The 15,228-nt window shown below is 38.7% G+C and overlaps 1 protein-coding gene across 1 annotated transcript; it reads left to right on the forward strand.

The window, feature by feature from the left end:
* Positions 1-1,380: 1,380 nt before the first annotated feature.
* LOC130886196 (C-type lectin domain family 2 member H-like) lies at positions 1,381-7,812 on the forward strand. The gene is made up of 5 exons (XM_057788124.1): positions 1,381-1,483; positions 2,776-2,898; positions 5,525-5,709; positions 6,622-6,728; positions 7,728-7,812. The coding sequence occupies exons 1-5, from the start codon at positions 1,381-1,383 to the stop codon at positions 7,810-7,812; spliced, it is 603 nt and encodes a 200-aa protein (XP_057644107.1).
* The last annotated feature ends 7,416 nt before the right edge of the window (positions 7,813-15,228 follow it).

Consider the following 15,228-nt stretch of genomic DNA (forward strand, 5'->3'; position numbering starts at 1 on the left):
ATGTATTTGATGCAATAAGAATCTAAATAAAAGAGGATAAAACAGCTTCACCAGGGTCTCACAGAGAAATAGAGCCTCCTGTCTAGCAGCCTGTCACTCTGGGTCTCTGGAGAAGTGGAGATGCTTAGAGGCTTAGTTACTCTATCTGAGTATATAATACTCAGCTATTTCTGAGCAAGAGAAATGATCAAGAAATCAATTAATAAGAGCCTTAAGCATGCTTTTTGTTCAGTTTGGTTTTGTTTGATTGTTTTGTTTGTTTTTGGTGTGTATGTGTGTGTGCCTGCATGTACGCCTATGGGCATGACCAATTTTGTATACATGTCTGTCTGCCTGCATGCATGTATGAGTGCCTGGCTACCTGCCTACCTGCCCAGGCGCCTGTGTGTGCACGTGTGTGTGTGTGTATTTAGCTTTCTAGTCTACTATGTCTGGTAATTTGAACTCTGGTGAGTTAAGAAAGTTGCTGTAGACCATGCTCCTTATGTCTCAGAGTGAAGGAAACTCTAACAGCACAGGTTTCAACATTCACAGCGAAGGAAATTCCCTGTGGGCTGGGGCCTGAGGTTTGCAGATCCAGTGTGATTCAAAGGAAATCTGGGAGGCACAGCAGAGGTTGAACCCCTTACTCAAGCAAATCTTCTGGTATTTCTGGTTCATGGAAATTATGGTAATGGAGAATCCTATGGAATTTCTGTTAAACTGTCTTCTGTATTTGGAAACCAATTGTTTCACTCTTTTATTTTTCTTCCTTTAATCCCTATTCCCTACCTTAAATTTTGTTTGCTTACTTGCTTGTTTAATGAAAGAATATGGACTTTCTGGAATACAGTGCTCATAATTACAAAAAATACTCATGTCATGAGGAATGTAGATATTTTTCAGCTTAGTCAAATAGTCCCATATATGAAACCATTTTCAATTTCCAAATAGAATCACATTCTTGCCCATATTTCTTTGAGAAAAGGTAGCTAAGACAGATTTAATGTTGGAGTTCGGGGGATGTGTGATATTTTCTATAATAAACATTTGGGATTTAGTTTCAGAAAAGAAGAAGAATTAAAGAAAGGAAACAATAACAGTCACATGTTCAAGTAAATAAATAAACAATTTTCAGAAGTGAAACATCCAAATGGATTTGGGGGGACCATTTTAAGGAAAAGTTGCATAGTAATATATTGTAAAGGAAAGCTATTGTAGAATTCCTGATGCACTGAATTCAAGGGATATCTTTGTTTAATGTACAACTGGAAAAAGGGGATGAAAAGGTTCTATGGAGCCAAAATCCAAAGAACACTGTATAAACTGTCCCAGAGTCTTCGGAGAGACCAACATTTAGCAAGGAATTCTTCAGAAAAAGAGTGAAAAAGTGCAGCTTTGATGGACCTAAAGTTAGTGAATCAGAACACGGAGAAGCTCAGGTCTGATTTAGAACTCAGAAAAGCCAGCGAGCTTCACAGACTGCTTGACTGCAGCTCCACAGGTGACCACACAGAGTTGAGTTCCAGGGAAGAAAAATCACATTTTCTCAGTAGAGAATACTTTTTCTGCCACCTCTTTTACATGACTTTTGGTGAATCAGCCTTGCTGAGGGGTGGTCTCTTGTCCATGTGATTGACATGCCCAGCAGGACAAACTCTTATGACAGGACACAATGGTGTGTCGTGTCTACCCAGGAAAAGAAGGAGGTTCTGTTCATCTGAGTAAAGGAAATAGACTTCAGGGGAGCACTGATATTTCCAATGGCCTCAAAGACTACTGTAGCATTGCCTGCTCAAGAATCTCCAAAATTATTTACATTATGGGCTAACCCTGAGGAACTGATATGGTGTGTTTCTGCTAGGAAGATCTAGGGATCCATTTCTAAAGCTGCTCAGCAGACAAGCTTAGTGTCAGTTACAGCCTCATGCACAACATCCACACAGGGAGCTCTCTTAGAAGAAAGGAAACAGAGACTCAGTCATTTCTGACATCTGACCTGGAGATAATCAAAGATGTTTCGTATTTCAAAGAGAATTGGAACAGCTCATCATTGGGACCTCTACTTCTAAATCTGTTTGGCCATTTCTGTCTCCTATCCTGAACTAATCAATCATTCAATCTTTGTCAGTTTCCTAAGTGTACACTGAGACTCTGTTTTCTTGAAGTTTTGAAAAAATGAACAAAATGTGATGGTTAAAGTCTCCTGTGGGTTTTTGTTTGTTTCTTATTTGTTTGTTGTTTTTTGTTTTGTATTGTTTCTCTGTGTTGCCCTGGCTGTCCTAGAATTATCTTTGTAGACCATGCTTGTGTCAAACTCACAGAGATCCATATGCCTCTGTATCCCCAGTACTGGGATCACATAAGAAAAATTCTGTTTCCCCTTCATTCAAGTCTTCTGTAGATGAGGACATCATTTATTAACCAAGATTTTCTTTAAAGTGCTGTAGGAAATCCTGTAGCAAATGGCCCTTAATTTACCCACCAAAGAGGTGTGGCCTCTTTTACTATTTATGCAAAAGTAAAGCATGTATCTGCTCTCTTGTTGCAGCTGCAGGATGGGGTTTCTGTTTTCTGTTCTTCAGAGGATCCTGATTCATATGTATAACCCTAAATAAATAACTGTTTATTATTCTCAATTCTAAGCTAGTGTGGAATTTCTTTTAAGTGTCCTTCATCAGTGAAGGGCATTTGCAGTAGAGGAATACAAGTCAAATCTACAGATGATTCTGAGGTAAATTTACCATTTTCCCTAAAATACTCTTGAGATTGATGTTCTCATATTTATATTTCGAGATAAAGAGCTCCAAGGAAAATGTCTCAGAATGGTCTCCGCCGTGACTCCTGTAAAACTATCCTGCTGCTATGTAGTGAACATGGGTCTCACTGTGGCTGTAATTACACTTGTAGCTTTGTCAGGTGAGTGACTTATTCCGAAGCATTCTGTTCACATTCACATTGTCGGTTATCCTTATAAGCTGATACTGTAAGGAAGGACTCATGCTAAGGACTCAGAGAAAACACACCAGAAATTCCTGTTCTGTGGGAACTTAGGGTCTAGCAGGAAAATGCACAACAAAGACTGTGGTGTGCACAAGACGCCAGGCTCAGCATCCCTGGGAAGTGGACAATCAATAATTCTAGAGCAGTGGTTTAAAACCTTCCTAACATTGCAAACCTTTAATATAAATACTCATTTTGGGTTGACCCCCAATCATAAAATTATTTGCATTGTTACTTCATAACTGTTACTTTGTAACCATTGTGAACTGTAATGTAAACATCTGATATTTCCAATGGCTTAGACACATGACATGTGGGGTATCTATTCAAGGTAGAAAAGAAGGAGAGGAAAACTAAGTAGAGATCCACAAGGAAGATACTGTGGCTAAAAGGAAGTGAGAACAGTGAAGAGTAATATCATTGGGGAAGGTAGAGGAAACCCCACCCCCATGACTCATGGTTTCAGTTGATATCTTCAACCACAATCTGAAGATATTAAATAGGAAATTCCAGAACATGTGATTCCTAAGCTTTTAGCTGGAAATTGTTATTAATAATGTGGTAAAAATCTTGAATAACTCTGCTGCCATTGCTAGAGAGTCATTTTGGCCACATCAATGAATAATACAAAAAGGTTTAGCCAGGACAAACATTTGCCATCAAGTCTTGGTTAGTGTAGCCTAAACTATTACATAGCTCAGAAAATAGTCAAATAAAAAGAAGGGACAGTCATTCTCACTGCCTGTTGCATTGGTCCTTTTCACTGAGGCCTTGTGGACCTGAGAACAGCTACAAAAATTTCCCATCACTAATGTGTGGGCAGTCATTTTTGGTATTTATGTCCTATCAGATCACATATTTCCCGGAACTCACTAGACCTTGAAAGAGGAGCACATTGATTCTTACCTGAGAAAGGCAAAGTTATAAAAGAAGAATATCTATTATTCTTCTAAAATGCCCTCAGAATCCTTGCAGCATTCATACATTTTTATACATGCACACAGATACACAGACACACGCTCAGAGAAGGGGAGGGAGCAAGAGAGGGAGGGAGGGAGGGAGAGAGATGACACATTTACATCCTTGTATATGTATGTATTTAATCATTTTATTATAATAGACTCAGATTAAAACATCACACAGCCCCATTAACATGGGCTCTCAAACATGCATCAAGTTTCAAACTCAGGTATCTCACCTAACTTCTACACAGTTAGAATAGCCACACTGAAGCTATACAGTTTCAGTTATGGTTTTAGATTTATATGTCAGTTAAATGAAGTACCACAGAGTTTAAACTAGAAAACCAATTCTTTTCTAACATTTTTTCCTAACTTGTATGCTCTTTGCTGCATCCTTTCTCTCCTTGTCACCTTACGTCACTCTTCTTTGTTCTCCTTTGTATATGTTACACCACGGTGGATCACACTCACAGCTCTTGACACTGTGTATCTCAGACTGGGATTGCTTGTGACAAAAAACATGGGTCTCTTTCTTTCAGGTTTATGTGACTAAATTTAATATCATACTTTCCCACACACTTTTCTACAAATTCATTTTCTTTAAGGCTGAAACATTATTCAATTTTGGATGTGTTCCACATTATTATGTACTCATCAGCAGATGGGCATCCAGGTCAGGTCCATTTCCTTCTGTTGTAAATAGGGCAGCAATAAACATGGAAGAAAATACTGTCTGTGGAAGGATGTGTTTTCTCTACATATGACAAGAGGTGACATTGATAAGTCACATAGCAGGTCTATTTTTATTTTCAATGAGGAATCTCCAAATTGCATGTATCAGTTTGTATTCCTACCAGCAGTGAATAAGTGTTCCCATTTCTGCTCAAGGTTCTAACATCTGTTGTAAGTACTTCATGATGGTCATTCTGAGCTCCTCTAAGAAGAGCAAAAAATGTGTGTGTGTGTGTGTGTGTAGTAGTAGTAGTAGTAGTAGTAGTAGTAGTAGTAGTAGTAGAGTTATAAGAAGGACTTGAGCAAAGTTTTAGTATCAAAGACCTATTTTGACCATGTCATATTTTGCAGGCTGGCATTTTTCTATAGTAATTCCAGTCAACTAAGAAGTCCTTTTTGTTTTATCAAGTAAAAAGGAACATGTGAAGGAGGGTTAAGGAAAAGAAAGCTGTAGGATTCCAGGAATCAGAAACACCCTTAATTGACTGGTGTCATAGAAATTATTTCCTTTCAGGATTTGGTGTCTTTTGTCCCAGCACTCAGGAAGCACAGCCAAGAGGGTTAACTATATATTCTAGACAAGTGGTCTACAGAGGAGTATTTAAGCAAGGAAGGAAGTCATAGTGAGATTCTGTATCAAAACACAAAACAAAAAAAGAAAACATATCATTAACACAGAGTGCACTGGAAGTTTCTGAACTGGGGACCTTCTTGTTAGGAGGACTCCCTCCATGATCAGTTAGGAAAGCTACGGCCCAGCACAAGGCACACAACTGAGATCTGAATAGCTAACCAAGACAGAAGACTTTGAAATGTTTATTATATTTCCTGAATTGTCTACATTTCAGTGAGAAAAGAAAAACTGGTCACTGAGTGCCCTGGAACTTGCTCTCTCACCTGCCCAACAGACTGGATTGGATTTGGAAGTCAATGTTTTTATTTTTCTGAACACACAAATAACTGGACATCCAGCCAGACCTCCTGTATGGCATTAGCGGCCCATCTAGCTCTATTTGACAGCCTGGAGGAGCTGGTAAGAAAGGACCAGGAATTTGTTTGTTGTTTGTTATGTTCAGTGTGTAATTCCTTGAAATAGTGAGCATAAGTCTGGAACATGAGGAAGGATCCTACGCTAGATCCTGGGGGACATAGGAGCACACTGATGTGTGCCATTTGCTGATATTATTGCTTCTGACTGAAACCGTGAGACATTCCAGAGACTGTTGATCATATGGTGTTCATCATCAACCTGTAATGTCAAACATAAAAACTACTGAGGTACTTGTTGGTCATAAAACCTTCACTGAAAGTGTCAAGTGTTGCATACTAAAGGTGACCACTGTTAATAACTGCCAGGATAAGGTTAACAAGGAACTTTCCCAGTCACAGTGGGACAGGTAATTGATGGAGGAGTTACTTTCATTTAATAAAGAAACTGCCTTGGCCCATTTATAGGCCAGCCCTTAGGTGGGTGGAGTAAACAGACAGAATGCAGGGAGAAAGAAGCAGAGTCAGGAGTCGCCATGATTCTCCCACTCCAGACAGATGCAGGTTAAGATCTTTCCTGGTAAGCCTGCTCATGGTACTACACAGAATATTAGAAATGGGTTAGAACAATATGTAAGAGCTAGCCAATAAGAGGCTGGAACTAATGGGCCAGGCAGTGATTAAAAGAATACAGTTTCCGTGTAATTATTTCGGGTAAAGCTAGCCGGGTGGCGGTGGGAAGCAGCCCCGCCGCTCCTATTACAACAGGTAATCATCCATATACTTTGGATTTTAGATGGAAGTGCATCCACTGAGATCTAAGAACTATTATGTCTCCAAGGTTGGTGACCCTCTGTTATACTTGTTACCTTCCCAAAAGTAGTCCATAGGGCAAAGACTCAAGGGTCATCTGAAACAGAGAGACACATTTTGCTTTGTTTTCTGTGTTTTATGTCAGAATTTCCTGAAGAGATACAATGGTGATTCTGACCACTGGATCGACCTGCACACAGAGTCACCAAAGAACCCTTGGATGTGGACAAACAACACTGAATATAACAACTTGTATGTTTGTAAACCACTTTTCCTTCTCCTGTGTTCAAGATTTGTGATTATGTGAGCTGTAACTATATGAGAGGAAAGCCTGAGTCATGTGGAGCCAACTATACTTGAAACGTAGAAAATTAAACCCTTAGGTTGAAGGAGTACCTCAGAGATAGGGTGTGTTCTTATATACAATAGGTAATTCACAGGAAATTCCACATTCTACAAAGTTAATTTTTTTCTGTGTGTTCCTATTTAATAGCTATCATTGAAAGCATTTTCTTAGTGTGATATCTGCTGAAATCTTTAGCTTGATGATGGTATCTGGGTTAGATGTGGTCTATTCTATCACCCACTGAAAACTTGATAAACACCCTTATGGGCTGATTTTTAGAACTACAGATGGGGAGTAAGGACTCTGAAACCCCAGAAAACCACTGCAGAACTTATGGATAGGACATGTCTGATAGCTGTGTGAACTGCTGCACCAGTTCACAGAAAGAGAGACTCCAAGGAAATTGGGAACCTCTTCTAAAGTCTCATCATCAAAGAGCACTAAGAAAATTCCTGGATGTAGACATGGCCATTTCAAATGAAGCCATTTAACTGAAAAATTAAGACACAGACTTACTCACATATATCATTAAAGACACGTCAGAAATTTACTAAAAATTGAATTTTCCTCATTTAATACATGTGTAAAATACTTCAAGACAGAATTGAAAATCGCCCTTTTGAGGCCAAACAAGGCAGCAGTTCATTTTAACATGACATCAAGCATCAGTCAAATACCTTCTACACACATTATAGGACCAATTTTGAGGAATGATAAAGATGTAGTGTTCACACTGAATGACAAGAATATAAAGGATGCTAGGTCTAACTGGTAAAGGTGGTTCTTTACGAGCTCTGCCTTTCTTTGATTCTTATTACAAATTAGCAGTGAAGATGGATGAGATATGGTTGCTGGATTGAATCACTGTCAGTATGTGCAGAAATTGTGTATGTTTGTTTTTGTAGGGATCCTATCCGAGGAGAAGAAGAATATGCCTACCTGAGTGACAGGGGAATCAGCAGTGGCAGGGGCTACATACATAGGAAATAGATTTGTAGCAAGTCTAAAGTTACTCTTTCCAATAGCCAGGGATTTTAAATGCAGGGTAGAGAATGTGCCAGTTCATGCATGAGAAAGAGAAGATCTACAGTTTCCACTCCACTCCTGATCTGCTGAAATCATCATCAAAATCCCATGATAATATGTGTTGACAGCAAAGATGAAATTTCACTGAGAGGATTATACATTAGGGTGATTTGGGAAATCTTTCTGTATATGTGTTGCTTTTATTAATAACTAAAGAATCTTCCTTGACCAGTGATAGGCAGAGTAGATTTAGGAAGGGAAAAATAAACAATGCTGGGAGAAAGAAGGCAGAGTCACAAAACACCATGTAACTACCCAAAGGAGACAGACACGTGGGAACTTTGCCAGTAAGTCACAGCCATGTGGTGATACACAGATTAATAGAAATGGATTAGTATAAGATGTAAGAGCCATCCAATATGAACATAGAGTGAATAGGTCAAGCTTTGGTTTAATTAATACAGTTTCCATGTGGTTATTTTTGACCTAAGATACTGGGAATGAACGACCAACCTACCCCAACAAATTGGTGTGCCAACGTGGTCAACTGTATAATTGTAAAACATGAGAAAGCTTAAAAAGTAATTCTAGATACAAAAGAAGGTAGTTAAGCATAGTTTTTGGTAGCAGAATTTTCTTGGGTAGGCTCTGTTGGCTAGAGAGAGAAACAATTTCTTTAAAATACTCTGGTAGCAGAGGCATAATTCCTTTTATAGGATTCTTACTGATTCAGCAATAATAAATAAATAAAGAAAGAAAGAATTAATGAATATAAATAAATTAATTAATTAATAAGTAAATAAATAAATAAACAAATAAATAAAAAACAGACAAACACAATTCAAACTTATGGCTTCCTGGGCCAGGCTGCCAGGATAAAAATCTGACTTTTTCAGGAGGTCAAAACTTGAATAATGTTTGTGGAAAGCCTGCCACAAGTTACTTGGTGGCAGCATGGGCCAACTCTTACCAGAGTTGAGGTGATGACTGTGGCTCCCACCCAGCAGCCTCAGAGGCAGTGAATGGACTGCCATGTTGAACTGGGCAGAGCCGAAAGGCAAAGTAGCCTTAGTCCTACTAATGCAGGTTAGCATTTTAAGAAGCACTCCTGTACAGAAAACAATTTCAGATACACAATAAGACAGATTTATACATAAAAGAGCTTTAGATGAGACACAGCGTGTATAAAAAATTATATAGGCTTGAGAGAGAGAAGAAAAAGAGTAAGAAGACAGTAAATATAATATAAACAGTCAGACACCATAGATTAAAGGAATAAATATAATAAAATAAATATTAAACTTATAGAAAATTTAATAGAGTAAGAAAAATAAGACACATAAAGATGGAATATACACAGAGAGGCTGTATTATATATACTACTGTATTTTCTTTGAATTTTTCACTGTGAAGGAAATAAGTACAGAGAGACATTTGATTGTACAGGCTGCTTAGCTAAACCAATATATATATATATATATATATATATATATATATATATATATATTTTAAAGGTACCTTGACTTCAGAATTTGGGTCTAAGGTTTTGTTGCTTTAGAAAAGAGGTTCTGCTTTTGTTTCCATAGAAGATGAGAACCTACAGTTTTCTTCCAGACTAATGTGGTTTGCTGGACCAAGACTCCCCAAAAGATCACAGTAAACACCCCCAAAAATTACTTCACCCAAAAAAAGCAGAAAGCATTTTGGAGAGAATTATGCTCAAATTCCCCATTATTGTAAATAGACGTTTTATATTTAAAGGGGGATATTCTGTAGAGACAGATACTTTAAATTGATGTATCTTGGTTTTTGCTAAAAAACTTTAAGGTCAATATTATATATATTTAACTCTTAATTAAGTTATTGTATTTGTGCAGCTCATTTAAAATGTAATGTCTAATAAAGAAATATAGGTTAATAAAGATTCATCTATAATAGTCAAGCTTGTAGTCAATAGTTTTTGTAGTTAGGTTTTCTAGATACACAGAGATATATTTCATTTGGATAGAGACTCTTCTAATCTTTCAGAGACCATCAGAATAAGGCATTTAAAATGTTTTAAGAAATTAGGACTTTTCATGACAATGAAGTACATCTGTTCCCAGAAGTACTAATAACTTCAAGAGGAAGATAAGTACCAAAGAGGCTCCTTATATAGTTTGCTAGACATTTGGGCTAGAACCTACTCTTGTCTAGAGTGTTTCATGTTATGCTGTATGAACTGGACATGCAGGATCTCAAATAAATGACTGCTAAACTTGCATAAAGGTGATAACATCTTTTGGGGTTCCTGCTTCAAGAAAGAGTCTGCCAGACATTCTGCAGGACACAGAAGAAAGCAACTGATGGACATTGCCATTACAATGCAGAACAGATCTTCAAATTTCCTGCTTCATGGTAAAGTCTGCTGTGACTATGAATCTGTAGGCTGAAGATGGATGCTCAAATGTCACAGAAGATCTTTGGGTGACTGTCCAGGCAGCAAGATGTCTCTATCAATTCTATAATTCTAGAAGTTGCTTACAAAGAATTTCCTGTAAACTTAGTTAAAATTATGTTTTTCTGTGGTCTTTGATGGAGTTGAAAAATTATAGTTATAATTATAGTTTTCCTTAATCATGATAAAAGATAGTTAATATAAATATTGTAACTGTAAGTCTTGCTTGATACCTGTTTGGTTATATGTAATTTTACTATGTTAAAGTTAAAACCCTCCTTTTTATTTAGACAGGAAAGGGGAAATGGTGTAAGAGGTTCTTCTGTATATGCATTGCTTTTGATGTTTAATGGAAGCTGTTTTGGCCTGTGATAGGGAAGAATAAAGCTAGGTAGGAAAACTAAACTGACCACTCAGAGAAAGAAGGCAGACTCAGGGATATGCCATGTAGACATCAGTGGGAAAACATGCAACCTACCAACCAGAAATTTTCCAGTTAGTCACAGCTAAGTGGTGCTACACCGATTAATAAAAATGAGTTAACTTAATATGTAAGAGTTAGCTGGAAATTCCCTTAAGCTATTGGCCAAACAATATTGCAAATAATACAGTTTCTATGTGGTTATTTCTGGTCTGGGCAGCCTGGAAAAAACAAGTGGCCTCCCCCAATGATGGTACAATTCATGTGCCGACAGTACACAGAGAGAAAAAAAAAAACAGGTTTGAGAAACACAGTAAATTAAATCTGATGGAAATTTCTTCAGATGAAGAGCCTATGAAAGACTAAGACAAGTGACTAGTTTTCAAGATTCACAAATCACCATCCATTTGCATGCAAAATTCACGATGTCATTGTTTTTTACCAGTGAGTAGTACTCTAATATGTATATATTCCACACTTTCTTCACCCATTCTTCCATTGAAGGGCATCTAGGTTGTTTCCAGGTTCTGGCTATTACAAACAATGCTGCTATGAACATAGTTGAACAAATGCTTTTGGAAATAGAAAACACTATTCTGAGTGAGGTAAGCCAGAACCAAAAAGAGGAACATGGGATGTACTCACTCATAATTGGTTTCTAGTCATAAATAAAGGACATTGAACAAATAATTTGTGATCCTAGAGAAGCTAAATAAGAAGGTGAACCCAAAGAAAAACGTATAGTCATCCGCTTGGATAGGGGAAGTAGACAAGATTGCCGGGCAAAAACTGGGAACTTGAGGGTGAGGTGGCATGGGGCTAAGGGGAAATGAGGTGAGAAACGTGAGAAGGGGAGGAATGGGGGAGCTTGCGGGAATGGGATGGTTGGGATATAGGAAGGGTGGATACAGGAGCAGAGAAATATATATCCTAATTAAGGGAGCCATCTTAGGGTTGGCAAGAGACTTGACTCTAGAGGGGCTCGCAGGTATCCAGGGAGAGGTCTCCAGCTAGTACCTTGGGCAACTGAGGAGAGGGAATCTGAAATGATCCTATCCTATACTGATGAATATCTTGCATATCACCTTAGAACCTTCATCTGGCGATGGATCAAGATAGAGACAGAGACCCAATTTGGAGCAACGCATTGAGCTCTTAAGGTCCAAATGAGGAGTAGAAGGAGGGAGAACATGAGCGAGGAAGTCAGGAACATGAGGGGTGCACCCACCCACTGTGACAGTGGAACTGATCTATTGGGAGCTCACCAAGGCCAGCTGGACTGGGACTGAATAAGCATGGGATGAAACCGGACTCTCTGAACATGACGGACAATGAAGGCTGATGAGAAGCCAAGGACAATGGCACTAGGTTTCAATCCTAATACATGAACTGGCTTTTTGGGAGCCTAGCCTGTTTGGATGCTCACCTTCCTGGACCTAGATAGAAGTGGGAGGACCTTGGACTTCCTGCAGGGCAGGGAATTTGAACTGCTCTTCAGTATTCAGAGGGAGGGGGAATGGAATGGGGAGGGGGAGAGGAGTGGAGAGAGGGGTAGAGGAGTGGGGGGAGGGGGCAATGTGTAGGAGGATGGAAGGGAAATGGGAAACTAGGAGGAGGAGGCAGAAATTTTAATTAAAAAAGAATAAAACAAATAAATTTTAAAAAATTCACAATCACAGAGAAAGATCAACTTATGCTGATACAAAAAAACAGCAAAATATTATACAGTACAAAAAGCAAAAGAATACTTGTTAAACTAAAGAACCACAGATTTATAAAATACTTATGACGTAATTTGATTTTTTCTGGGTATGTATATAGTATGTGTGTGTGCTCAAACTGTGGCACATGTGTGTGAATTTGGAGGGAAGAGTTTGATATCTAGTGCCATCGTTTATCATGTTTTATTTCACTTACTGGGGCAGGATCTCTCAGTGAACCCAGAAATCATTGAGTCCATTAGTCTAATGAGTTAGCTTGCTCCAGAATTCGTGTCTCCACATTAGAAGCACTGAGAGTATAGATGGCCTACCAAATCTACCAGCCCCTTACAATGGTGCTGGGGATCTGAAGTTTGATCCTACTGCTTACACAGCAGGTGGTTGACCTACTGAACCTTGGCTCCAGTTCCTGGACAAAGGATTTTTTAAAAACTTGTCATAAAGATGTTAATGGACACCACAGAGAACAAATGTAAAAAATCAATGCATGAATAAAATATGCCAGTGAAGATGTAGAAACTAAATAAACCAAACAGAAATTCTGGAATAAAAAGTACAATAACTGATTTGAAAGAAAAATAAGTTAGTTTCAAGCAAGGATGTGGGTGAGAGCTTAGAAAAGAGAAAAAGTATAATGTGTGTTTACCAAAAGTAAAAATGTATGAGAAAGCCTTATGGAAACTCAGTAACTTGCAAGCTAATTTAAAACTGGTGGTTATTAAAGGAGGTTGAACTGAGGAATCCTACAAGGTGGACAATGCTTGGGTTATTAAATCAATATCTCAGTTTCAAATATGGGATATACTACAAGATAATTATTTGAAAAAACCCAGTGGTTCACAAAATTTCAAAAGCTATTGCCATCATTTTGTATAGATTGTCTTCCATTAGTATATTGCAAGATTTTATTAGTGAACATACCATATAGTTTCAGGACACAAAAAATAGTCTGAAGTTGATGAGAAAACCTCCCAGATGCCAGTAAGAATTCATAATTCTGGAAAGCACTTTGCAGGCTGCTGAGAGAGAAGCCTTCAATGGCCCTGCCCTGCAACAACAATCAGCCCCACAAGACAGACTGCTGGTGCAGTACTGATATGAAGTTTATGGGGATAAACAACTAGATTCTGGTTAGATTTGAGGCCTCCTTCATCACAGAAGAGAATTCATGCCTGGTTTTGGAAATGGGTTTTAACTCAAAGCTATGAAGGTCATAGGCCTTAAGGAAGACACACTCTTTTAGTTTTGGTAAATGTCCATGCTATCAGACTACCTTCTAGATAACTATGTTTGTAGTCATCTGTTTTCCACCTTGATCAGAAAAGGTTTTTTTGCAGTGGCCCCCAAGATGAATGAGCAGAGGTCTTATAAAAGCAAAACAGACAAATTCAGCAATTTCCTAGGGGTAGCTGAGTTAGCTGTTGGCAAGCATGGCAGGACATTAACTTTAAATAAGTAAATGACAAAATAATCTTACCAAGTGTTTTATAAGCAGAACAGCACAGGTTAGAAGTTAACGTTAAATACTGACCTCCATTTTACCCTAATGTCCTGCCAGGATATAACAAAAGTTTTTCTTGCTTCACTATGATACCATAAGATTTTAGTGGAGTTTGGATGAAGAAGTCACAGCCACTGGGAAAGGGCCATAGCAGCCAGACCCAGGCCCTTGCTGAGGCAGGAGTTAAAAGTACTTCAGTCTCTCTTTCACCCTGACCACTAGCATTCCATGTTGTCAGTGCCTGCCTTGACAAGCTGAGTTGCAAGCTCCTGCTGGACTGAGACAAAGGCAGAGCCAGAGCAACTTATGGCCTATAACTCCCCTCACTGAATTCTGTGCCTGAAGACCCATCCCCATCACTGAAATATCATGGAATCGTAACTTGCTGTGCCCTCCATCTGGTGGGAGGAGTCGGATGACCTTAACTATGCTGCTATCTTGGAGATTCTCTTTTGGGTTATCATTTGGAAGCTGTATGGCTGGACTAGTGGGTGATATTTTAAATAGTAGGGTACAGGTTGAGCTCAAAGAAATGCCTGATAATGCATTACTTGGAAGTTGTACATCCACCTTCTGGGTCCCCCATAAAGAGTGGTTAGGGGCAGGTTATGGCTGAGATTCATCCGGTCTGCTTCTTTTTTTAAAATGTCTCAGGTACACTGCCCACAAACAAGTCATCCAGGGTCCCTGTACCTGGGCAAGGACCTTCTTTGTAATCTGTAGGATGAGGTGTCCTCTCCCTATCTTCCTCCTCTGTTTTGTTTCTCAGGGGAGGAAAAACTAAATCCCATGAGAATCAGCAGAGTCCTCAGGGATTGGAGGCAGAAAGGCACGACTAGACCCCCACAAATGGTCTCCTCATATTTCTTTATTATGCTCTATCAAACTGTGACATGAATGCTGTATCCTTCTGAGAGTCACTTATTAAGTGAGTCTGAAACCGGCCACAGCTACGCAGTGAGAGCCTGTTTTCAAAATAAATACATAAGCCCTTCTCAGAACGAAAAGCACTTTGAGTTGTTGAATGATACAACAGTTCACCATTTTGATAATTTTGTTTGCGATACACTTTATTCCATGTGTCAATCCCCTCTCCTAAAACCAACTTCTGTTTCTCCAATAAGCAGTTTCCTGTGCTGTGTTAGCAGGTGTCCTGCTGGAAGGGAAAAGTAAAGAACCACCTGATAAACACAACTGAGATACCAATGGGCTTGTTTGAATCTGCCCAAGATTGAAAGCAGTGATTCTTCCATTCTGATTTCAATTTCAGTCTTGCTGTAGCTGAGATTCGGGCTCAGAG

Source organism: Chionomys nivalis, chromosome 1 (genome assembly GCF_950005125.1).
Source record: "Chionomys nivalis chromosome 1, mChiNiv1.1, whole genome shotgun sequence".
Classification (NCBI taxonomy): domain Eukaryota; kingdom Metazoa; phylum Chordata; class Mammalia; order Rodentia; family Cricetidae; genus Chionomys; species Chionomys nivalis.

Excerpts from the sequence above, each read along its gene's own strand:
- LOC130886196 (XM_057788124.1), top strand. The coding sequence starts at position 1,381 with ATGGACCTAAAGTTAGTGAATCAGAACACGGAGAAGCTCAGGTCTGAT. Across the intron at positions 1,484-2,775 it reads GCTTGACTGCAGCTCCACAG|ATAAAGAGCTCCAAGGAAAA; the intron begins GTGACCACACAG and ends TTATATTTCGAG. Across the intron at positions 2,899-5,524 it reads TACACTTGTAGCTTTGTCAG|TGAGAAAAGAAAAACTGGTC; the intron begins GTGAGTGACTTA and ends TCTACATTTCAG.